This window comes from Bipolaris zeicola (genome assembly GCF_000523435.1).
Source record: "Bipolaris zeicola 26-R-13 unplaced genomic scaffold scaffold_144, whole genome shotgun sequence".
Lineage (NCBI taxonomy): Eukaryota > Fungi > Ascomycota > Dothideomycetes > Pleosporales > Pleosporaceae > Bipolaris > Bipolaris zeicola.
In genome coordinates, this window is record NW_006912193.1 from 37,525 (window position 1) to 59,484 (window position 21,960).

A 21,960-nucleotide genomic window follows, 5' to 3' on the forward strand; every position below is an offset into this window, starting at 1 on the left:
AGGGCGTTGTGGCAGGCCGCTTGGCGCGACAGGGGTTGCAGCGAGGCATGGCATGGACACAGGCGGTGGGATGCCATGGCATAGGCCTGATGGGCGGTTTATTTCGCTAGGCCCCAAACGAGCATCAACTGCCCTGTCTCGCCTCTCTCCTTTCCCGCCCGCCACCAGTGATAGCACTCTCGCGGCGGCCAAAAGCAGTCGCGGACATCTTGCGCCCGCCCGCCGTTTTCTTTTTTTTTGCTTGCTACTTACATTTCCACACTCCGCGAGCCACCAAAAAGTAATCCGGTACTGGCCCCAAATAGTCCAGGTCCCTGCGTCTGCACTGTACCGCATCGCACCGCACCGCCCCAGGCCGCGTCGCGCGCCGCCCTCAGTGATTATCTCCCGGGCAGGGGCTCAAAGTAAATACTCCGGCACACCACCCACCCTCACACCACCCGAGAGGCCAGGCCGCCCGCCCTTCCTCACCATGCCTTTCTTCAAGAATGTCTTCAATTCAAAGGACAAGCAAAAGTCAAAGACGGCTCCCGAGCCCGCCGCTCCCCCAAAACCTCGCTGGGAAGAGTCATGGACGCGCAAAGAGGTGGCTCCAGAAGAGATCCAGGAGCTTGTCCATGTCTGCACACAGGAAATAAAGTCGAGGGGTAAGTCGACGCTGCGAATTGGTTCCTGTCCAGCCCCAACTGACCCGCACTCCAGCCCTGGACATGCCCTTTATGCTACTGCCCTTTCGCCCCACCTCAGACACAAGCGCCTCGCGCAACTTCATTCGCAACTTCTTCAAGGCTGCCTATGAAGAAACAGGCCAATATTCGGGCGAGCGCCTGGCACAAGAATTGCGTCTGACCGAGCCCTTGGTACACTACCCCACCACCTCCCCCTCCCCTCTCCCCCCCAAAGACAGTGCTCCGTACTGACCCATACAGACGCTCTGCAGTATTATCAAATGGTGCTGGAGCAGGCTGCCCGGCGGCGTAGTCACCTGGGACGCTTATGAGCTCTTCCGCATTGGCGAGTCTGGTGAGTTCTCGAACAGAACTTCTCCTTCACCCTTCCTCGCTTGCTGACTCGATGCATCTAGATTCAAACTTTGCCCGACATTCTTTCGACACGTTTATCCCTATGAGCGTCGAGTCCGAGTCACGCAAGAGCATAATCTTCGACTTCTTTGACCTATTGTCTTCTGTGGCTGCCCGAGGCAAGACTAATGGCATGGGTGGTAGAAAGCTTTCTCGTCTTGCAGGCTGGTGGGCATTCGAGTTCCATGAAGATAACAAGGGTTTCGACGGAGGTTACCGCACATGGGAGAAGTAAGCGCGCAGGCTGCACTTGACCCCTCCAAAGAAGAAAGAAAGAATAAACTGACTCGTCTCTAGGGCTGCAGATGCAGCAAGTCATCTCTTCTTCGCCTATCTGCGATCGCTTTCACCAGACACAAATGTGGTCGGAGCCATATCCGCCCTACCACGGTCCCTTCAAGCCCTACTCTCCCAGACTGAATATCCTCCCCAGGTACCCACCCTGATGCAGACGCGCACGACCAAGGTGGTCATGATTGTAGACTCGGTTTCGCCTACGCCATTTGCCCTACTCCGCCGCGCAAAACACTTCGAGTACCGAGACGATGACCGAGCCTTGCAGAAGTTTTCAGAGTACGAGGATACAGTCAAGGCTCTGACTGATGAGTGTCGCAGAGTGCTCGAGTGCATTTCAACCGCCAACCAGTCTAACGTAGCAAGTTTGACAGACCCCACTACACCAGACCCCTCGTGGTCCCGCTTCGAGGACTTTGGATTCGCAGGCATCTTGGATAATCCCGGCACCACCAACGGATCCTCGCTAGGTGGCGGTCCAAGCGACTTTTCTACCTTTGGACCTGCTGCACGCACAAAGAATGCCGACTTTGGTCGCCCTACCACTCCTTCGTGGGCAGATTTCCTGTCTTCTGGGTTCGCAGACGAGAACAATAAATCTCCACCAACCACTCTCCTCATGCCGAACCAGAAGCTCCCGCCCCTAGGTGAGCATCGTGTGCACAGCTCGCAATCCCACATGCGCAATGGCCTCAAGGAAGACGATCTTGATCCTGGTGAATTGGCTAGTATCACCAAATTCGAACTCGACGAAACGTTTTGGTGGGTGTGGATGATCAGTTTGGCTTCTGAGGAGACCGCGGATCGCAAAGCCGCCTTCGGTCGATGCACATTGATCGAGACACGCATCCAAGGCGCAAAGTGGCTGGTCATGGAGGAGCAAGTCAAGGGTGCCTCGGATGGTCCTGAGGAAGGCGCGTACATTGTGGAGAAGAAATCAAAGTTCAGTTTCACAAAACGTGGGCGACTTGGTCGGCGCAAGTCAACCGGCAAGAAGCCATCTCTTAAGGAACCCTATAACCGCTCTACCAACGACACTCCCATGAGCAAGACTAGCATCGGACCAGACCAGCACGCGAGAATCCAGGCTGCAGCTGCAAAGTTGGCCCAAGGTGAGCGAGACGAGAAAGACGCAAGGGAACTCGCCCAGCGTCGAGGACGCCACGATGACACCACATCTGTCAAGACAAACAGCGTACTGACCCTACAGCCGCACTTGGTTAACGAGGCCGGTCCAGCTATGAAATGGGACAAGAAATTTGGCGAGGCTGCGCTCGATCGCGACGCCCTCCGTGCACAGTACCTGGGTGATACTAGTGCTGGTAAAGGGTCAAAGAACAACTTGCACTTGACTGCCAACGGGCGCACGTCACCGATGCCTTCGAATGCATCGAACCGCGAACTGCCTCCTCTACCTAAGTCAGAGAAGGATCCCGACGAATCCGTCACGCCAGTGCCTTGGCCAGACTCGCCGATTCAGTCACCCCGTGCTCCGGTCAAGTCATACCAACCAGCATCTGCTCCAGAGAAGACATTGTCTCCCGAAGAGGTGCCTCTTCCTGATGACAAGTCGGCACAGGCATCTACGACTCCCAGCCAGCATCCTGCTCTGAGGAAAGCAGTAGCCTCCCAGCCTAAAGATCGTGTCAGTGAGGACAAGGGGGCCGTGCCTGAAAAGAAGCACTCGCCGGCCAAGCTCAAGAAGAAGGAAGGAGGCTTCCGAAAGCTGTTTGGTAGGAAGAAGACGGAGACACCAGCAGCTGGCCAGCCCGCGGATGACTCTTACTTCCCACCGGATGCTGTCCGTAGCGAGTCTCGAGTTGATGACCGCCAAGCTAGCGCACGAGTGCCATCTCCAACATACACTGATGAACAGCCCGAGCCTGTACGCGCTCCGTCACCAAAGTTTGATCCTAGCCCTGCCGACTCGTCTACCGGCATACCCGAGCCCCATTCATCTGCTGAACCTATCCCTGGCGGCCCTGCTACTCAGCAAGAAATTGACAATGCCTTTTCTCGATTTGACCAAGGCCCAATGGAAGAGATGCCTGCTTTCGTTCCTGATGATAGCGATGAAGATGCCGCTGTGGCTCCATCTGTTCCCCGACGACCAGTTCAACAGGCCAACCCAAGGACACCAACTCAGCGTGCACCACATGAAGCGGATGACGTGTCGGAGGAATCTGTGGATTTTGCCAAGCAGCAGTCACCATCGCACGACCGATGGGCGCAGATCAGGAAGAATGCGGCAGACCGTGCAGCTAGACTGAGCGAGGAGCAGGTTCGCCGTAGCCGCAGTCAGAGCCAGAGCCAGCGGACTGATGAAGGCGAGACAAGCGGCGAGGAGACGATTGAGAGCCGTGTTGCGCGCATCAAGGCACGTGTAGCTGAGCTGACTGGCAATGTTGACGGTCAGCCAGTTGCAACTGGGCCTGGCGCAGGCAGACAGTGGTAGATTGTGCAATGGTAAGGGCAAGGCTTCTTTTGTTGGCTGTTGTGAGAGTGTGGGGACTAACACGAGAGAGCAGATTCCTTGCAAGCATTACAAGACCGCCCGTCTGAATTTCCAAGCGTACCAAAGAGCTCGATACCCTTTTTATCCCGATTTTGCGGCTGTTTTCCTCCGGTTATACCTATTTTTTTTTGTAACGACAATTGGCCCCCAAACTTGCTTTCCCTCTGCCGCTCTCTACCTCTCTGTGTGTGTTATTCGCAACAGGCTGTAATAATCAGTTATCAACCACTCTCAAACACTGAGACATATAAGATGGAGAAGTAGAGTTCTAGTTGTCTGTTTTTTTTTGTTCTTGATCTTTTTCTTTTCTTTCTTTCTCCTTTTTTTTTCTTCGTTTGTTCGTTAAAGATACCTTGGGAGGGAATGTACATTGGTGTCTATGTACATATGTTCTAGTGCTCTCTCTCTCTCTCTCTCTCTCTCATTCCCCTTTCTCCCCTCTGCCGTGGTCGTCGTTTGTGTGGTGATTACGTTTGTGGGGGAAGGAGGAGGGGAGAGGTGAGGGGAATAAGAAGGGGGAGTGATGGTTGGGGAGGTGTATGGAGTGGAGTGGGGGTGGGAAAAACGAGGAAATTTTAATGCAGATGCGAGATTTTGTGTTTTTGTACGTGCGTATGCATGGGTGTTTATATTTTTTGTTTTGAATCTTCTTTTCGTTTTGTTTTGCTATCCAAGTGAAGTGAGAAGGACGGGTGGTTTTGATGTGTGCGTGTGTGGATGTTTTTTTGTGCGCTTGGGTGACTTTTTGTGATTTGAAAGCTCGAATTAATAATTTTTTTTTTGCCAAAGTTTACATACGTATTCACTTTTCCTACTTTGTTCCTTTTATTTCTCTGATTTTTGCTAATTCATATGGTCTATGCTTTTTGTTACCACCTCTTTCCTCCCTCCCCCCCCCCGCCCCCTTCATTCCCCCTTCAGAGATGTGGGCTCATGATATAGGACTCGTACGATATAACTATATCTAATTTCCAGCCGCGAACAGAATATGATAATGGGTTCGTTTTTTGTTGTTATTGGGGGGGTTAATTTCCAAAAAACATATAAGTCAGGCTATAATATCGTAGGTATATACGAATACGAAAACTTAACTTTGCTTGAGGGGGTAATATGGCGTCATGATATTCCAAAGTTTCCACACCCCCTGGTTTTTTGTTGGTTTTATGTTTTTTTTCAATACAAACATTGGATGCAGACCCGGATGTGTGCGGATATGTTGGTAAGAAAAATGTGTGTGAGAGAGAGAAGGGAGAGAGAAGAGGATACGAGGTGTATGCTAGGGTTTCAGGTATATTGTGGCGTTGAGCGATGGGTGAAGTAGTACTATACAAGAGAGTGTTAAGATGGAGTAAGCGCCGACGGAGAGAGTGTGGAGTGATGATACTGGAAGTAGTGGATATTGTTGTTGTGGTTGCTGTTAAGAAAAGAAGGGACGCAATTAGTTCTGCAGGTTGCATGTGACATGGGTTTCCCAGGAATAGCTGTGTGCATGCAAGGTAGTTCATCTAACATGTAGCTTGTGCGGTTAAGTTGGAAGTTGTGAGAGACAAGGGGGGATTTTTTCGGATCGGGTTATTTGGTGGTGTGGAATAACATGATGTGTGGGTATGTACCTGCATATGATGTGCTGCCGGAGTTGTGCAGTTGACCAGTAGGGAAATAAAGAGGAAGTTGGTCTTGGGACATGTGTGACTAAGAATAGAAGGCGAGAAGGGTACCTGCACTTGAGATGCGTGGGGTCGCTTTTGTGAACGTGACCATGTTGGTTGCCTAGGAGCGATATCATGTTGCTGGATGCCTCAATTAGAAGAATCAGACAAACAGCATCCAACTGTGCCGCTAGACGACTGCATGGATACGGCGCGGGTGGTGTTCGTGTCGGCGGATCTTCTCTAATCACGGACTACGGCCCCGCAGGTGGGGTATACGAAGGGGCAAAGCAGCAGCTAGCAGAGGCAAAGCGAAGACAATGCGAAGGAAGCGGGCGGGCGGCTATGCAGGTGAGATGAGTAATGGCAGCTGGGGAACGAGAGGGGTTTGGTGGGCAGAGAAGGCGTGAAGGAAAAGAGAGGGTCCAAGGATGGGGTAGTTGATGGGCAAGTGTGGGTGAGGAGGCAGTTGCGGTCGAGGTGCGTCATTGAAGTGGATTTTGGGACATGCAGGCTGCTAAAAATATCGCGTTTGGGGGGCGTGATGCGCGCTAGGAAGCGCGGTGCTGCGAGCCCTAATCCAACATCACAGCTACGTGGACTGGGCAGGAATGGGGAGCGAAAAGGTGGTTGTTTGGGCGTGATGTCACGATGCAGGCGCGGCGTGCACAAATGGCTCCATGTCGCAGAGAAAGGACAAGCAAGTAAGTAGCGACGAGGACAATGCGGCTCTGTGTGAGGAGCAAGCAGTGCCGCACAAGGCGGATAGGTCAGTGGTATTATGAAGGGGGATGAATTAGGCCGCAGTTTCAGAAGGGGGAATTCCCCGCCTCCGACGGCGACGGGAGTTAGTACTAGAGATGGGATGCTTCGCCATGTGTTGCAATTGAGACGAGGCTTGGCAAAGGGCGCAATGCAGCAGCAGCGCGCTCTGGGCCGGCGTGTGGCAGGGCCTGGTTGATTTCAGGACGTGTTGCACGGGTCGAGGCAGACATGGGCGACATGGGCGACATGGGGTGAGGTGTGCAGGCACAGGCACAAGCGCCGAGGGAGCTGTGATGGATCTGACAGCCAGGCAGCCAGGCAGGCAGTCTCTGCTGCAGTCCGAGTCGAGGGCTCGCGACAGCAAGTATGTGTGCTGCTCCTAGTAGTCTTGCGATACATATGTCCTTAAAATAACTCTGGAGGGCTAGAGGGCGAGGGCGGAAGATTGACACGGCGGCGGCGCGGCCAATGGGGGAGTGGGTGATGGGTGGGCCGGTCGAGCCAAAGCAGGCAAATAGGCCGTAAGCGGGCATTTTAGCGACGGCCATGGCCTGGTGAGCGCAGACGCCAGGCTTCTAAATATAGGGGCGCCCGCCCGCTCCATCGTCGCTCTCTCCAAACCACATTTCGCCCAGCCCAGAGCCTCAGCAACGCCGCGCCTACATACTGCTGCAACTCCCCCCCATCAACCCCCCCCTCTGCGCTGCACCCCCAGCCCATATAGCCCTCGGGTCGCCGAGACGATCCGCCTCGCCCACAGCGCCGACTTTGGCCGCCCGCCCGTCCTCTGCTGCTGAAACACTGGCCGTGAGCGTGCCGCGCAAGCTACTAGTACCACCTCGATTCTTTTGTGCTCCACGACCCTTTGCTAGCCCACCTCCCCGTCGCTCCATGCGCTTTGACGTCTAGCATCCTCTATCCACCATGGGCCGCAGAAAGATTGAGATCAAGGCCATCAAGGACGACCGCAACCGCTCTGTGTAAGTCGACTCGACTCCATTTTCCCTTGCTCCCATCGCCTTCCATCGCGCCCCATCGCGCCCATTGCTACCCTCGCAGAGCTGACCACCCCCAGCACCTTCCTCAAGCGCAAGGGCGGCCTGTTCAAAAAGGCCCACGAGCTCTCCGTCCTCTGCTCCGTCGACGTGGCAGTCATCATCTTCGGCCACAACAAGAAGCTGTACGAGTTCTCGTCGGGCGACATCAACGAGACCATTGGCCGTTACCAATACGTAGGCATTCCCCCATTGGCCCCGGATAGAGAGTCGCGCTAAAACGGCATGGCACTGACAGGTTACCCAGTATGGCGGCGCACACGAGCACAAGGGCCCCGAGGACTTCATGGGCAAGAAGGACGGCGACGACGACGACGATGACGACGAAGACGCTCCCCTTCCCCAAGACTCGCACACGCCTCCCGACCACCCCATGATGCCCCATCACATGCAGCATTCGCAGTTCCAGCACATCCGACACGCTGCCCCCTCCATGTCGCCTCCCATTGGAAATGGCGCCTTCCAGCAACGCGGCCCTTCGCCCCAGCCTCCCCACCATCTGTCGCGACCCAACTCGAGGGTCGGACACATACGCCGCCCCAGTTCAAACCTCGCTCCGCCCCAGCCCTACCCTTCGCAACCACCGGCGCCTCCCAACAACTATGCCTATATGCCAAATCCGCCTTTCTACAACCCCCAGCCAGCTCCGCAGATGGCCCCGAAGCCCCAGCCCACTCCACCAGCCTCACAGTATCAATTCTCGCATCCAATGCCTGCGCACCCCCAGGTTCAGTATATGCAACAGGAGCAACAACGCCGGCAATCTATGCCGCCCACCTTCCAGCAGCAACAGCAGCAGCAGCAAGATCAACAGGCACAAGCGCAGGCACAGGCACAAGCACAGGCGCAGGCACAAGCGCAGGCTCAGGCTCAGGCACAGGCACAGGCACAACAACAACAGCAGCAGCAACAGCAACAGCAACAGCAACAACAACAGCCCCCGCCGCCTCCACCGCCTCAGCCCCCGCAGCCACAGCAGGAACGTCCAGAACAACCCACCATCATCGTCCCATCTCCACCTCAACAAAACAACTTTCAGAGCCCCCCTCTTCCCCAGCCAAAACCCCTGCATGCATCTGCCAGACACAGCATTTTCACTCCAATCGACGACAGCCAGTCTATGCTAGCAGCGCATTGGGGTAGTAGCAGCAACAACAATGCCAACGCACAACGCAACGAAGCCCCATTTATCAAACAGGAAAACCGAGCCCAGTCTATTGACGTTGCTACCATACACCGACCGCAGCCGGATGGAGAGCCAAAACCTCAGCCGCAGCCCCCGCAAGCCCAGCCACCACCGCAGCGAACACAGTCTACATCTTCAGTGCCCATTATTCCCCCACCATCTCGCACAAACAGTCTACGTATGGGTGAGAGCAAGCCAAGATTAAGGGTCCAAATTCCAAGTGAACACTCGGATGCTGGCAGCGCAACTGCCGACTCATCGCCCAAGGATTCTGGCACAACTGGCGCAACACCAGGACGAAGCACCGACGCATCGCATTCTTCAGGTGTTGTCCTTCCTCCGCCTTCGCCGAGCGCCAATTCGTTGCTCAGTGCTGGTGCAACAGGCCCGCCAAACCCATTCGCTCGTCCCCCACCACCGTCAAATAGCAACTCATACGGGAGAAGCAATGACATGGAAACCCCAATCTCGGCACTCCCCAGCCGATTTGTGGAGAATGGCCTTCTTCCTTCTCCATCAAGCTTTTACCCTGAATGGGGTTTTGGCCGCGATTCCAACATGCTGCCGAGTCCCTTGACCTTTCAGACTCCAGTAGCTCCAAACGGCCCTAGCTTTGCGCGGGATGACTCTGCAGAGCGCAAGCGAAAGACATCGGATCAGGGGTCGGATGACGGCAACCAGAAGCGGGTCAAGACGTGATGGGAGCAACGAGTGCGGAACCCTTTTTTTCTTATGCACGGCCACTTGGCTCCGGTCGTCTGTAATTGTACAAGCGTATCTTGTTCGACCCGGCTGTTTCTCTTTTTTTTGCTTTTTGATCTTGGGCAAGCTAGCCATGCTCGATGCATGCACCCCACGTATTACTGGTATCCTGTTTGTTGTTGAATTTTGGGTGCAGGGGCGTTGGATACCCACGGCAGCTGTTGTTGTTATTGTTGTCTGCTATTCACTATCTCTTTTTACAATTTGATGACTGCAGGCGGGTATTTTCTCCACACACTAGCAATAGCATGACGAACGATGAGTAGTTGAGTAAGGTCAAAACTGTTTCTTCTTTGTACATACATAGTAATACAAATGACATGTTGGCCGAGTTTCTAGAAGCACCGAATCAGCACCATGCCGGAAAGTGGCGCGACGAAAGACCAGCTCGTATCAGGCCAGAAAGGCAACGAGTGCAGTGATTGGATGACTGAAGTCGCTGACTGAAGTTATTCTCGCGTGTGATGGTGAAGGTGGGCACGCAGCGTCATAGGGCCAAGCCGGTGCCCCGCTACGCTTGCCGCTGCGGCTGCGCCTCTACCCAAGGCACCCTCGCTGTAGCTGCCAGCCGCAAATGGGCTGTGAAGGAAACCCAAGATTGGGCTTTGACTGTTTGAATCTGCATAGTTTCTTTGACGGCGGCGTCCTCGTCTACCGGTGCGTCCCCTTGCTGGCATCTTCCTCGCAACTGAACTCTCCCCCTGTCCACCTGACGGCTGTTTGCGATCGCCGAGCACCTGAAGCTTGGTGTCACATTCATATATCAGCCCTCGGCCTTGCCAACAACTTGCTCTCACCCCTCCAAACGCCCACGACCAATTCAATCACAACATGGCGTATAACAAAGGCTTCAACCCAGACAGGTTGCCCATGCATGCTGAGCCCGAACAGGTGCGTCTTTGTTCAACTTGCAATACTACTACAGGTGCAAAACTGACGTAGCTCAGGCTGCCGCTATGATGTCGCAAAATACTACCACAGCCTCACGCCCACCGCGCACAAGCTCTGCGCGCCCTGACTACAACAAGCCTCCACCACCTGTTCCCAACCAGCGATACGATACACGTCCAGACGACCGCTATGGCGGAGGAGGTGGTCGCGGTGCAGGAGGAGGTGGAGGAGGAGGATACGACAGCCGACCCCCGCCAGGCGCATACAACGATGCGCGCTATGACAATCGTTATGATTCGCGACAAGACAATAGAATGGGCCTTGGATCGCCTCCACCAGCAAACTATGGTCAAGGACCGCCACCACAGGGCTATCATGGAAGACCTCAGCTTGCGCAGCAGTCAAGACCCCCACCAACGCCCGCGCCCGCCCCACCAAGAGATGGAAATGATCGCGAGGCCCTGTGGAGACTGTTTGGCGCTGTGGACAAAGACAGTATGCCATGTTTACATTTGGTCAAATTGACAAGTAACTAACCATTGCGGCAGGAAGTGGTGAGCTTACAGAAGCTGAGCTGCGAACTGCCCTTGTAAACGGTGACTGGACGCCTTTCGACCCCCATACTGTACGCATGATGATTCGAATGTTTGACACCAACAAATCCGGCACAGTCAATTTTGACGAGTTCTGGTATGCCATCCATTGCCTCCCACCTTCCATACTCATGACGAGATTCACATACTAATGATTTCTTTTTCACTCGTACAGTGGCCTCTGGGGTTTCCTCTCTGCCTGGCGCGCTCTTTTCGACCGCTTCGACCAGGACCATAGCGGCAGCATATCATATGCTGAATTTAACGAAGCCCTGATCGCCTTTGGATACCGTCTTTCCCAGCAATTCGTCACTCTGCTCTACCGCACATATGACCGCGATGGCCGCAATGCACTCAGTTTCGACTTGTTCGTCCAGGCATGTATTAGTCTGAAGAGAATGACGGATGTTTTTAAGAAGTATGATGAGGATCGCGACGGTTATATCACGTTGAGCTTGTAAGTGGAACTTGGTTTGGGAGATGCAACCCCCTCTCCGTTCATGATTTCGGTGAATAAGTTTTGCTAACAAGTACATTTTCTGTATCTGCAGCGAGGAGTTTCTCACAGGTGCGCAAGCTTTGTTCCTCTTCAACTCGATTTCGGCCTCCACTGATACCGGTCTTTACTAGAAATCATCCGCCAGCGATGAGCTAGCGCCACAGGACCAAGCACGCGACTCGACAATCGCGCACATTTGCTATATATGAGACAAAGTTGCTCATATCTATGACCTGAGCACTAGCTTTGCATAAGATCTAACATGGCGGTCTACATGTACCCCTGGTAATTTTGGCTTGGCAGAGAAATGGATATACTTAGGGCAGCTGTTGATTTACCTTGGAAGAGAGAAGAGCGAGGGAAGCAACATGTTAATGGGTATATAGTAAACGCATGTAGTAGTACGCTGGGTGATATCTGGGTAGGGATATGTGGTTGTGGTGTTGATTGGGTGGACGAAACTCCCTCGTCAACTTGATAGCAGACAGCAAACCACATTGCTAAAGGTAAATGAATGTAGATACCCGTTTAGTTTTTTTCTTTTCGTATTTTTGTCATGTTTTCGAATTGAATGAGTTGAATTTCGAATACAAACCCTCACATTTAATAGGCTTTTCATTATACGCAATCTCTTCTTGCCCCTTCATATCTCGCCCTACTAACCTAATACTGAATTCCCGCACCTCCACCACTTTCAGTCATACATTTCCCTCCCTTGCCGCCCCTCCTCCCCCCCAGACCCCAAGACCCCAACATCATGATAATAACAATATGTTCCCTCACACTATTACTGCAGCCTAATACCACTTATCGCCATGTCCGATTTGTACATGAGAATATCAAGATCGTAGTCATCATCTTCGTATACTGATGTGGGTATAGTTAGAAACACTGCTTTTCTTTTTGTTTGAATTTTTTTTTGGGGGGGGGAGTTGTGAGGATGCGAGGACGATATGGAATGGGAATGTTTTACATGGTTTTTTTGCCCAGGCATGGTTTGTGATTGGATTGGTGGCTGGATTGTAAATCGACTTTGCGAAACTGGTTAGTTGACATTTTGCACACAAATGGTCTTTTTTTTTGGGTGAAGCGATGGATATGTAACGTGCACACGTATTCAGACACTAACGGCGTGGTCTCTATGGATGGTACAATTGTGAATGGAGTGTGTTATCGTAAACATGAGATTATGGGGAATATTGATTTCACTCCGATGGAACATTAGAGTGGAAAGAAAGTTCGCAGGAGGGATCAATATCTGAGGAGGAGGAGGAGGAGGAGGAAGAAGAAGAAGAAGCTGACGCTGAAACAGCGTCGACACTAAGCTCACATATATGGCGTTGATGCACTGTCGTTTTGCGAAAGACAACGCCGATTCGATACATGTGCCCTTCCTGACTCTGAATCGTGACATCTTCATTGTCGCTTCGTGTGGCGTTACGCTGGAGACGGAGGGAAAAGCCATGCCTGTCATCATCTGAAAACGTCGCGCCTCTCACTACGATAACGCAGCTAGTTGCAATACACAAGAAAATGGTAAAGGTAGAGGAATGAGAATTCAATGGCGCTTCAAAGCACAACTCAGTCAGTTGAATGGACGAGAGAGAGTTTTCGACCCTAAGGATCATTGTGTCCGGATCCCATATAGACTTGCATTCGTGCACCCGTCTACCTCTAAACGATGCGGTCCGATGTGTTTGATTTACGATTTGATATCCCATGTCCCACAGAGTCTCTGATGCTTCGACGACGATGTCTACATGGCGCCACCAGCGTGAGTGTGAGGCGTAACCCTCACTGGGTTCTTGTATGGTGATTGTTTGATCAGCCGCCTTTACAGCATGTCTTGCACTCAAAAGCACTGTAGTGTAGTCAACCGGTTTGCCAAAAGACCAGCGGGCTCGGACACTATCACGGCTAATTACCGTCGTATGCTCAATGTTGTTTGCTTTTGCGTGGATGAAAATGCCCAGGAATTGCCTTTCTTCACCTACTGAGCAGCCAAGCAGTCCAACCCAGTACGAATATTCAACATAATCATACTGGGATACATACAGACTTGGTAATTGTATAGTTAACCCGAGGGTTGTTAGAGTAGGCGGAGTGATTGGGTTTATAGCGTATTCCAAATCGCCGCAATCGGTGAAGTCCTTGGGCGATTTTGCCAGTATATTCAGACTAGCATTCTTGTATATTATCGTGTCCTTGAAATATTTGAACAGAGGTTCTGTTTGACGCTTGATGTCAAGCCGCGGCCCCCAAGCAAGTATTGAATCGTCATTCACTCTTCGAATAATCTCTTCTTGCAGGCGACGAAAGGCCCGGTCACCTTCCCCGTACAGCAGCGGCAGGTTGATGTTGAAAATTCCCAATAGACAGTAAGCCATGTCTTCAGTACGGGTCGTCTCTCTTGTTGAGGCCCACGACATTCTCTTTGCAACGCAGTGATCACCAAACATACCGCCATTAGCATGACATCTGGCCCTTGTCCCCATCAAAGCGGTCACATCTATTCCCGTTATTTCGGATATCAATTTCGAATGGCCAGACTTTCGGCCTAACCAGTGCCACTGGCAGTTGTAGAATTCAACGTCTCTCGGTGCCAAGAGTTCTTGTAGTGTCCAGCCTCTGGTAAACCATCTACTTTTGTGAAAATGTTCACCCATCTCTTCTTCCAGGACATCTGAGAGATATGCATAGCAATAGCTTGCGTCTCTGTACCAAGCAAACATGGAGTTGATAGCCTCGGAAAGCTCTGAACTGGATCTCTTATCAATGCAGCAGGTATCAACCCATGCATAGTTGAGCTTATCACGGATTGCTTGTTGGCAGGTAAACTCAATCTTTCTGTATCCTGCTCGGGCTTGCGTCGCTGGTGTAGAGAGAGGGAGTTCAAGAAATGTCACCTCGTCATTGCCCCAGGTGTGTGATAGGATGGCGTAAGGCGGAATATTGCTGCCGAAGAACTCTTCGAGCTCAAGGGTTAAACAGTTTATGAGACGCATTGTGGGAAATCTGTTGTTGTGATTGTTGAAGTTCTGAGTGTAATGCAAGGGAACAGCAGCGGGATGTTCGTAAAGAAGGCTGGAAGGCTGAAGGCTTGCTCGGCTAGCTCTAGCTTAGTAATGAACATCTCTACACTGTGAACACTAGTAGTTCAGGATTGCGTTGATTGATATCGATGAGATTTTCTTCTCTTTGCCATCCTTGTTTCCCCACGTCCCTATATGCTCATCTCGCGTTCTGCATCACTCATGACATGGAAATAGGGTTCAACATATCAAATTCTACATAAATCTCCACCAGATCGTCTATGATGCAATCTGGTATCCGGGGGGTGGGTATATAACAAACAGAACAAACAAACAAAGGAAAAACGTTACACCTCAACCAGTCAATCGTAATACATGTTCGCATATCTCGGTATCCGTACACACGTTCAATTTGATTCTTCAAATCCAGGCATTCGTTTCATCCAGCGCGCTCTCTACGCGTTGTGGTATTTTCTTTTGTTTGGTGGATACTCTTAGATGACCGACTTCCTGGGGGTGTGCGAACGGCGCTCTCTCCAGCTAAAGCAGAGAGCTACGAACCAAGTAAGGACAGCAAGGAGCATGAGGCCAGTTGCAGCCCATGTCAAGGCGAGAAACTTGCCACCATAGTGCGATTCAAGGCCGATTTGGTTTCCGTGTTCGTTGACGACGTCGTTACCTTTGATCATGACAGCAGTGACGAGGGCGCTGGCGACGGAAATGGCTAAAAATGCCGAGAGACCAAGGCCGATGTTTAGAGCTGCACTCAGTCTTCCTGAAGTGAAGATGCCAACAAGGCTGGCGACGAGGGTCAAGAAGATGAGGCAGATTGCGATGACGTAGAGAACGAACATGGCTGCCATTACAGCATTCAACGCATCGATGCCCTTCTGGATGTCTTCTGGCCATTGGATGTCTCGTAGGGTGATGTCTATACCCGATCTGTTTAGGGCTTGTTGGATGATGTCGGTTGGATTGAACTTGTACATGGCCTTGTTTTTGGAGCATTCGGTAACGTTTTTGCTAATGTCGTCTTGCTTCAGGGTCGCATTAGCCACCTCGTCGGGTGTGTACTGTCCCTGGCAATAGTTCAGCATGTGTGCTGAGTACCAGTCCTCGATGCCAGCGCGCTCGCGGAACTCGTCTATCTTCTCATTGATTTCATCGGTGATTGTATTGGTGATGGAGTCTGGGATGAGATCGATGATATTAGACAGGGTGGAGTCGTCGGAGTTTGAGACTCTGCTGACGAGATTTTGTCCAATGGCCGAGGTGTTGAGTGTGAGGAGCGAGTAGTCTTCCATGAAACCCTTCTTATGGCCTGCAAAGAGACAGAGGAACGAGAGAATCAGGGCTGCAGTACAGCATAAGACGGGTACAAGGGCGATGAAGCGCATTGTTGCGATTTGTTTGTTGGTGTATTGCAGTGGCAATGAGTGCTAGTGAGCGACAGTGTTGAAAGAGTACGTGAACAAGGGTGGCGTGAGGACGCGCGGGCAAGAGCGACTGAAGGACTTTGTTGTTCACAAACAGCGGCGAAAGGCACAAAGTACTGCACTTATAGGCGGGCATGCCCACCCAAAGCCTGGAATGCGACGGTAATGAGTCTGGGACCCGCACGTCACTGGCGCAGGGTCTCATCGTGGAAGCAGCCGAGCAGGCAGCCAGTCAAATAACGGCTCAGCCATAAGATCAACGTCTTGGGCGACGGATCTGACTGTTTTTAGCACACCGACACGACGTTGACGTGGTTCTGGGCGGCTGTTGTTGCGGGCCCTGGGCCGATGACGTAGACAGTACCGCTAAGCGAAGCTGTCAAGCAGGGGCGAGAAGCAGGAATGACTGACAGGACAAGATGCAAATTGACCGGTTGGGCAACAATAGGAGCGAGAGAGAGAAAAAAAAGACAACCTTCACCGCCGTATCACGCCGGCGTGGGTAGGTCTTGTACCGGCAACAAATGCGCCACGTTGAGGTGGGCTGCACAGCCACTCTGGTGCGTAGTGTAGGTACGTAGGCCCATGTGTACCTGTGAGTTGGCCAGTCTGCAGCGCTACAAGCATTACCCAGATGGAACGTGAAGCACGTGTGTGTGTGTGTGTGCGCAGCACCGGGGGGGGAATGTTTTTGTAGACTAGTATTTCGTCTATGGGTTTTGCTATTTGAGTCTATTGCTCCTTGGCCCTAAGTTTGTGCTAATTTGTGGGGCATCGTCTATGATGCCAAACATGCAGGTTGTTGTTTTCACGAGTGGAGCAACCGGTACTTCCCAAGTTGATGTTTTTTGCAGGGTGTAATGATACCAAATGTGGATGATAGGGTCAAGGGACTGTGTACCGCGTATGGCGACTGAGGGTCCACCGGCTCGGCAGTAGCCGAGTCTTACGAGGGAGACTTTTTTGAGTTTTTTGGTGGTTGTGGCGGTGTTGCTGACGATGATGAAGATGCGCGAGCGCTGATGCCGTCTGTGAATGGCGAGTATGGCGCGGCTATTGAATGTGGCGGTGCGCGGTGTCCGGCCTTTGTGCGTGGGGGCTCTGCCGAACCCGGCCACCTCTTTTGCTCTTCATGCATCTTGTCAAGTGGTTCGCCGACGATGTGGTACTTGTCCCAGTTGATGGGGGGACATCGCACAACGTTTTGCGGCTGTGGAATGGGAGGGAACCTTGGGGCACTGGACTCTGTGTCCATGCGTGTCGAGTCCCTGGGAGCGTCCGGATTGCTGGCGCCTTGGTCATGGCCCAGGCCAGATAGGGTGGGCGTAAGAATGTCCTGATACGAGTGCGACTGCTGGGCTCGCTGTTGGTGGAGCGAGCGGGCAAAGGCCTGTGGGTCGGCTATGGCGGCGGCCTTGAGGTCCTCGAGGGCCTTGAGGTCGCGCTTACTCTTCTCGCGCTGCAGCTGCAGGAGCGATATGGCGGAGCGCAGGGCAATGGCATCGGGATTGTCGGTCTCATCGATGGCGACCGAGGGCGGCTGTGGTGTGAAGGTGGCCGTGGGCGGAGGGGCAGGGCGGGGTCGAGGTTCGCTGCGCTCCACCGGAGCTAGCTGGGCAACCGCTTGTGTGGGCGTCAGAGGCGACACGGGGGGGCGGTCTGGGGTGGGAGACTTTGAGCGGTTGGCCGAGTGGTGGGAGCGCGTCGAGGCATCGCTGGACGAGGCCGGGCGGGTGCTTGTGTCGACCAGGAGCGCTGGCATGGCGGCGTGGAGGGAGAAGGACTCAGACTCGTGGCACTGGGGCCGGAGCGTGCTGAAGGTCAGAGCGCGTGTGGTGTCTGGGCTGGGCCTAGGGGTGTTTGTGCTAAATCTCCGAGAGATGCTTCCACTTCCACTTCCACTTCCACTTCCACTTTCACTTTCGTCGCGTGTGGGCGGCGGCGGCGGCGGCGGCGATTAGATGCAGACGCAGTGTCGACTCGTGGCCCGGCCGGCCATGGCACTTGTGATTTGCTGTGCGGACTTGTAGTGTGCCAGACTGCCCATCACACATACGCACACGTCTTCGCCGTTTGCTGCCTTGTCCACGGAGCGCTCTGAGGAAGAAGCCGTCGGGGCCAGTCGGCGGGGCAGAATTTCCTGTGGCCAAGGGTTGGTCGGGTGTACGGGTGTTACGGGTGTGGGTGTGGGTGGGTGCACCCAAGCACGAGGCGATCTCGTCTATCGCCCTCTCTGCAGCACGCCATGTTGCTCTCTGTGTCCTGTCGAGCAGTTAGTAGTCTACTCGGTGCGTCCATGTGGACCCAGGGCACAAGCTCTCTGCATCTACTCCTACCAGCTATGCATGTGTGGTTGTATGTGACCATGTCTCTGTTTGGACATGGTATGCATCGACGCAGCCAAAAGTGACGTGCACCCGCGGTGCTGTAAGTATACGAGACGAGATGAAATCAGTCCATCAGTACTTAGGCATGGGCCGTGCATGCACCGTTGCAAGCCCCGAACGCAGGTTGCTTCGGGTGTTCCCAGCATCTGCAGACGCCTCTGTCATGTCCATGGCCTTCACCGTGCCGTCTGGCGTCAGGCCGAATGAATTGCGGGTTTGCCTGTCGCTCAGCCGACATCAGCGGCCCGGGGTGATGGCAGGGCGTAGCGAGAGACAGCAGAAGGCTGGACCTAACTGAGAGAAGCTTTTGCAGCTGGCGCCCACTAAGAGCCACTGGGGTAAGGTTTGCAGACGGTGAGCGAAAAAGCCACAGGAAAAATTACCTGGCAGGCCGACCAATGGCCGGGGCTGGAGGTTGGGCGCGACTAGTAAGGAGATGGAGAGTAAGTATGTATACTTTTTACTAAGTATAGTAAGCATGTATGCGTGTACACTACTGACATCCATTCACACGTAGGTAGTATGCAGCCTGTATACATGGCCGAAGGGAAAAAAAAAGGTCGTCGTTGCCCCTGGCCCCTATGGCCAGCCAGCCAGCCAGCCAGCCAGCCAGCCAGCCAGCCAGCCAGCCAGCCAGCCGTGCCTGCCTGCTCTCCCACGAGCGCCTGCCTCATTCTCCCCAGCAGCAGCAGCAGCAGCGGGGTCCCACAACTTCCTCAATGTCTCCACTCGGCTTCATAACTTGCACAATGCCATTACCCACACCCTCTCCTATCCTCAACCCCCGACTCGCGACTATCCGCTGTCTACACACTCGACTACCGGCGCCTGCGTGACGTGCGCCCCGCCCATGAAACAGCCTATCCAATTAAACCCCGCCCGCCCTGGCTCCACTCGCCGCTAAGCCCTGCATGGACGCCGTACCGAAATCACAGTCGTTAGCCATGCCCCCGGCGCGCATACCCAGGCTGAGGTACAGAAACCCGTTGCCGTCCGCCAGCCTTCCAAAGTCTTTCCATGGCTCTGGGCCCCACCCTGCCTATTCTACTCAAGAGCCGCCCGTCGCCCCGGATCCAAACTCCAACCTCCCATCCACCCTCGCTCCCTCTCCCTCCCAGCCCGCCCTCGTGACGTCATCCAGTCTGGCTTCCCTACACTCGAGCACTTCTTCTTCTGGAAATGACTCCAAGTCATCCAAGAAGAAGAAGAAGACCAGCTCCGTCCTCGGCTTCCTCTCGTTAAAAGAGCCTTCACAGGCCGCCCTGGACCAGATTGTCCAACAACAGCGCAAGCAGAACAGTGGCTCATCGACTCCCCCCTCTGCCACCTATCACGCCAGCCAGAAGCTTCCTCCTCATGTCCCCAAGGTCAACTCCAAATGGGACGGCGTTCCCGAGTCCGTCAAGCAGAGACATTCGCCAACATCCAACCCGTCAACAAAGGACAACAGAAGCAGCGTCTCATCCAAGAGCTCCTTTGGCTCCCATCTCAAAACCAGGCAATGGAACCATTCAGACCTCTCCATCATGACCGATGGCACACGTAACCCGCCAAACTCCATTGCCTCGGTCTCCGTCTCCAACCTGCCTCGTCATGAGACAGCCACGGGTCTTGGCTCTTCGCCTTCCACTGCTACATTTCCCAACGCCAGTCCCTACCTCGCAGATGGTCCACTCACGCCGACTTCATTACACTCACCATCTTTCAGCACGCAAATGGCCGATCGATCCAATTTTCAGTCAACGACAAACAGGCCTTTGGATTCACCTTCTGGTAGCCGTCCGAGCATGGATGGATCCATTCACTCGCGACCACACTCTCCTGCCTCTTCCACCACATCAGCAGATACCATCACAATGGATACGGCAGATACCATCTTCAGAAAAATGAACGATCGCCCAAGTCAAGGTACCCTGGGTAGAGAAGCGCCTGTCGCCGAACTACAGGATCGATCCAAACCAGACATCGTGCCAGAATCCCATGATTTTCTCTTCCAACCACAGCCCCAGCCGTCACCCGCCATCAACACGCGAAGCATCGATCTTTCTGTGGCATACAGTCGTTCCTCGGACGAATTCATCCCTCCGTATTCCCCAGTGCGGCCTGTCCAGAATTTCAGTCGACCCACTGCCCCCGCTGCTCCCACTGCCCCCACAGGCCCGCCACCAGTTCAACGCAATACCTTCATGGCACCTTACAGAAGACCACCCCAGGCGCCTGCACTACCCACTTTGTACGAATCTTCATTAGCCAGCACCGATGAATCTGAAGATGACGATGACAATGGCGATGCTCGTTCGATTGCCCCCTCGACCATTGCTCCTTCCGAACTCTCTCTCCACTGGTACGAGTCTCCTCGTGAGCGTCTCGGACTAGGTAGACGTCTTCAAATCAACGACGTCTTGCCCTGGGATGAGCAGAGAGGTGGAAAGGGTAAGCCTAAGAAAAGTCGGCTGTTGGTGTTTGGAAGAAGCTCCTCCAAATGATATGCTTTGCAGGCAAAGCATGCCCTCTAACGCATGACCCACGGGAAACATTCCCCTGTATCCGGCCCTCGCCCAATTCTTTTACTCAGCGACTCGTTTCTTAGTACTTCTCTTCCCCCCCAAGTTTTTTTCTGCACTTCGCAGCACGGCCCACGCTTGTTCACTCCATCTACTTTTACGTACAGTGACTACAAAGAGGTCATTTGCTTTCCCATCACGATACCCATCTCATGAACACCTTCCGTTCTACTTTTATGGCTTTTACTAGAATGTACTACTTTACTTAGCTATCCCCTACGAATTCATTCCAGCGTTTCTATTTCGTGTAGCTATAGAGTAACTTGACCAACTAATTCTAATTACTAAACAACGCATTGTATCTCTTCTTTTATAATTACGTGATGGAATGCGATCCTATTGATATGCTAAATTCAAAAAAAAAATTGGTAAGAAAGCAGGCCTTGACACTTGAGTCGACAGAGGTCGATCCAACAAGACAACAATTTTGTCAAAAATATATCACAAATAACCTACATCGTCGAGTCATATCACGTTCTTCCTCAATCCCCTAAACTTCCCATTCCTCCGTACTCGCTTCTCCTCCTACATCTCCATCCCTTCCCCCCCTTCCACTGATGCACCCGACAAAAGAGGGTTTGTATTAGAAAATAATCGGAGAAATAATATGCGTGTATATAGGATTTAATGTACAAAAAAAGTCGAGTATGAAGTTGATGTGCTGGTAGAAGGTACTTTTTTTTCGCTTGATTGTTTTTTTATCAAGATGAATGGGTAAGGGTAAACGTGGGCTGATTTTAATATGATGTGTTCGACTTGGCGGGTAGTAGTGTCGGGTTGTTATCATGGGTAAACACTTGGTGGGTTGCGTGTATGTCTTGCTTGCTATCAAGAGTATTTTGGGGGTGTGGGGTATTCTGGACCATGGAAGGGGGCGATCTTTTGATGATTGTGGTTGAGGAGGTTGGAAGAGATGATGAGATAGGGGGGGGGGACGCCATGGAGTGTTTATGTAGTGCTTTGGATATGCCTTTCCCTTACCCCCCCCCCTACTCCCTCCTTTTCTGTTGATTTGCATTCGAATTTAACTGGCAAACCACTCTTTTTTTGGTTCCAATTCAAAGGCCCCGAGTTGAAAAGAAAATACCTTTGGGAGCTAATAGTAGTACTAACGGAGACCGTACGATGGTGATTTATTGCTGCTGTGCTTGTTTAGAGTCTTTCCGCCGATCTGGGACTGGCGGAAGATTTTGACTAGAGGGTCTATTGTACCTAGGTCTCTTTGTGTAATCCTTTATCCTTCGATTTCT

The 21,960-nt window shown here is 52.8% G+C and overlaps 10 protein-coding genes across 10 annotated transcripts; 7 read left to right on the forward strand and 3 right to left on the reverse strand.

The window, feature by feature from the left end:
- Nucleotides 1-472: 472 nt before the first annotated feature.
- Nucleotides 473-3,831, forward strand: COCCADRAFT_102551 (uncharacterized protein; the record flags this gene model as incomplete). Its single annotated transcript, XM_007716555.1, has 5 exons — nt 473-647; nt 703-860; nt 930-1,023; nt 1,085-1,313; nt 1,380-3,831. 5 exons carry the CDS (start codon nt 473-475, stop codon nt 3,829-3,831), a joined length of 3,108 nt encoding a protein of 1,035 aa, XP_007714745.1.
- A 3,398-nt stretch (nt 3,832-7,229) lies between these two features.
- COCCADRAFT_38888 (uncharacterized protein) lies at nt 7,230-9,245 on the forward strand (the record flags this gene model as incomplete). The annotated part of the gene is made up of 3 exons (XM_007716556.1): nt 7,230-7,285; nt 7,381-7,537; nt 7,599-9,245. 3 exons carry the CDS (start codon nt 7,230-7,232, stop codon nt 9,243-9,245), a joined length of 1,860 nt encoding a protein of 619 aa, XP_007714746.1.
- Nucleotides 9,246-10,139: 894 nt separating this feature from the next.
- On the forward strand, nt 10,140-11,422 carry COCCADRAFT_102533 (uncharacterized protein; the record flags this gene model as incomplete). Its single annotated transcript, XM_007716557.1, has 5 exons — nt 10,140-10,199; nt 10,256-10,694; nt 10,748-10,889; nt 10,968-11,249; nt 11,344-11,422. 5 exons carry the CDS (start codon nt 10,140-10,142, stop codon nt 11,420-11,422), a joined length of 1,002 nt encoding a protein of 333 aa, XP_007714747.1.
- A 1,419-nt stretch (nt 11,423-12,841) lies between these two features.
- On the forward strand, nt 12,842-13,030 carry COCCADRAFT_102535 (uncharacterized protein; the record flags this gene model as incomplete). Its single annotated transcript, XM_007716558.1, has 1 exon — nt 12,842-13,030. One exon carries the CDS (start codon nt 12,842-12,844, stop codon nt 13,028-13,030), a length of 189 nt encoding a protein of 62 aa, XP_007714748.1.
- A 324-nt stretch (nt 13,031-13,354) lies between these two features.
- On the reverse strand, nt 13,355-14,296 carry COCCADRAFT_54829 (uncharacterized protein; the record flags this gene model as incomplete). The annotated part of the gene is made up of 1 exon (XM_007716559.1): nt 13,355-14,296. A coding segment is annotated over one exon (942 nt), but the record flags the coding sequence as incomplete, so codon positions are not given.
- A 521-nt stretch (nt 14,297-14,817) lies between these two features.
- On the reverse strand, nt 14,818-15,720 carry COCCADRAFT_7083 (uncharacterized protein; the record flags this gene model as incomplete). Its single annotated transcript, XM_007716544.1, has 1 exon — nt 14,818-15,720. One exon carries the CDS (start codon nt 15,718-15,720, stop codon nt 14,818-14,820), a length of 903 nt encoding a protein of 300 aa, XP_007714734.1.
- A 45-nt stretch (nt 15,721-15,765) lies between these two features.
- Nucleotides 15,766-15,999, forward strand: COCCADRAFT_102537 (uncharacterized protein; the record flags this gene model as incomplete). Its single annotated transcript, XM_007716560.1, has 1 exon — nt 15,766-15,999. A coding segment is annotated over one exon (234 nt), but the record flags the coding sequence as incomplete, so codon positions are not given.
- A 706-nt stretch (nt 16,000-16,705) lies between these two features.
- COCCADRAFT_102562 (uncharacterized protein) lies at nt 16,706-17,521 on the reverse strand (the record flags this gene model as incomplete). Its single annotated transcript, XM_007716561.1, has 1 exon — nt 16,706-17,521. The coding sequence occupies one exon, from the start codon at nt 17,519-17,521 to the stop codon at nt 16,706-16,708; it is 816 nt and encodes a 271-aa protein (XP_007714751.1).
- Nucleotides 17,522-18,140: 619 nt separating this feature from the next.
- On the forward strand, nt 18,141-18,575 carry COCCADRAFT_38892 (uncharacterized protein; the record flags this gene model as incomplete). Its single annotated transcript, XM_007716562.1, has 4 exons — nt 18,141-18,186; nt 18,230-18,360; nt 18,407-18,484; nt 18,537-18,575. The coding sequence occupies 4 exons, from the start codon at nt 18,141-18,143 to the stop codon at nt 18,573-18,575; spliced, it is 294 nt and encodes a 97-aa protein (XP_007714752.1).
- Nucleotides 18,576-19,090: 515 nt separating this feature from the next.
- Nucleotides 19,091-20,632, forward strand: COCCADRAFT_7085 (uncharacterized protein; the record flags this gene model as incomplete). The annotated part of the gene is made up of 1 exon (XM_007716545.1): nt 19,091-20,632. One exon carries the CDS (start codon nt 19,091-19,093, stop codon nt 20,630-20,632), a length of 1,542 nt encoding a protein of 513 aa, XP_007714735.1.
- Nucleotides 20,633-21,960: the final 1,328 nt, after the last annotated feature.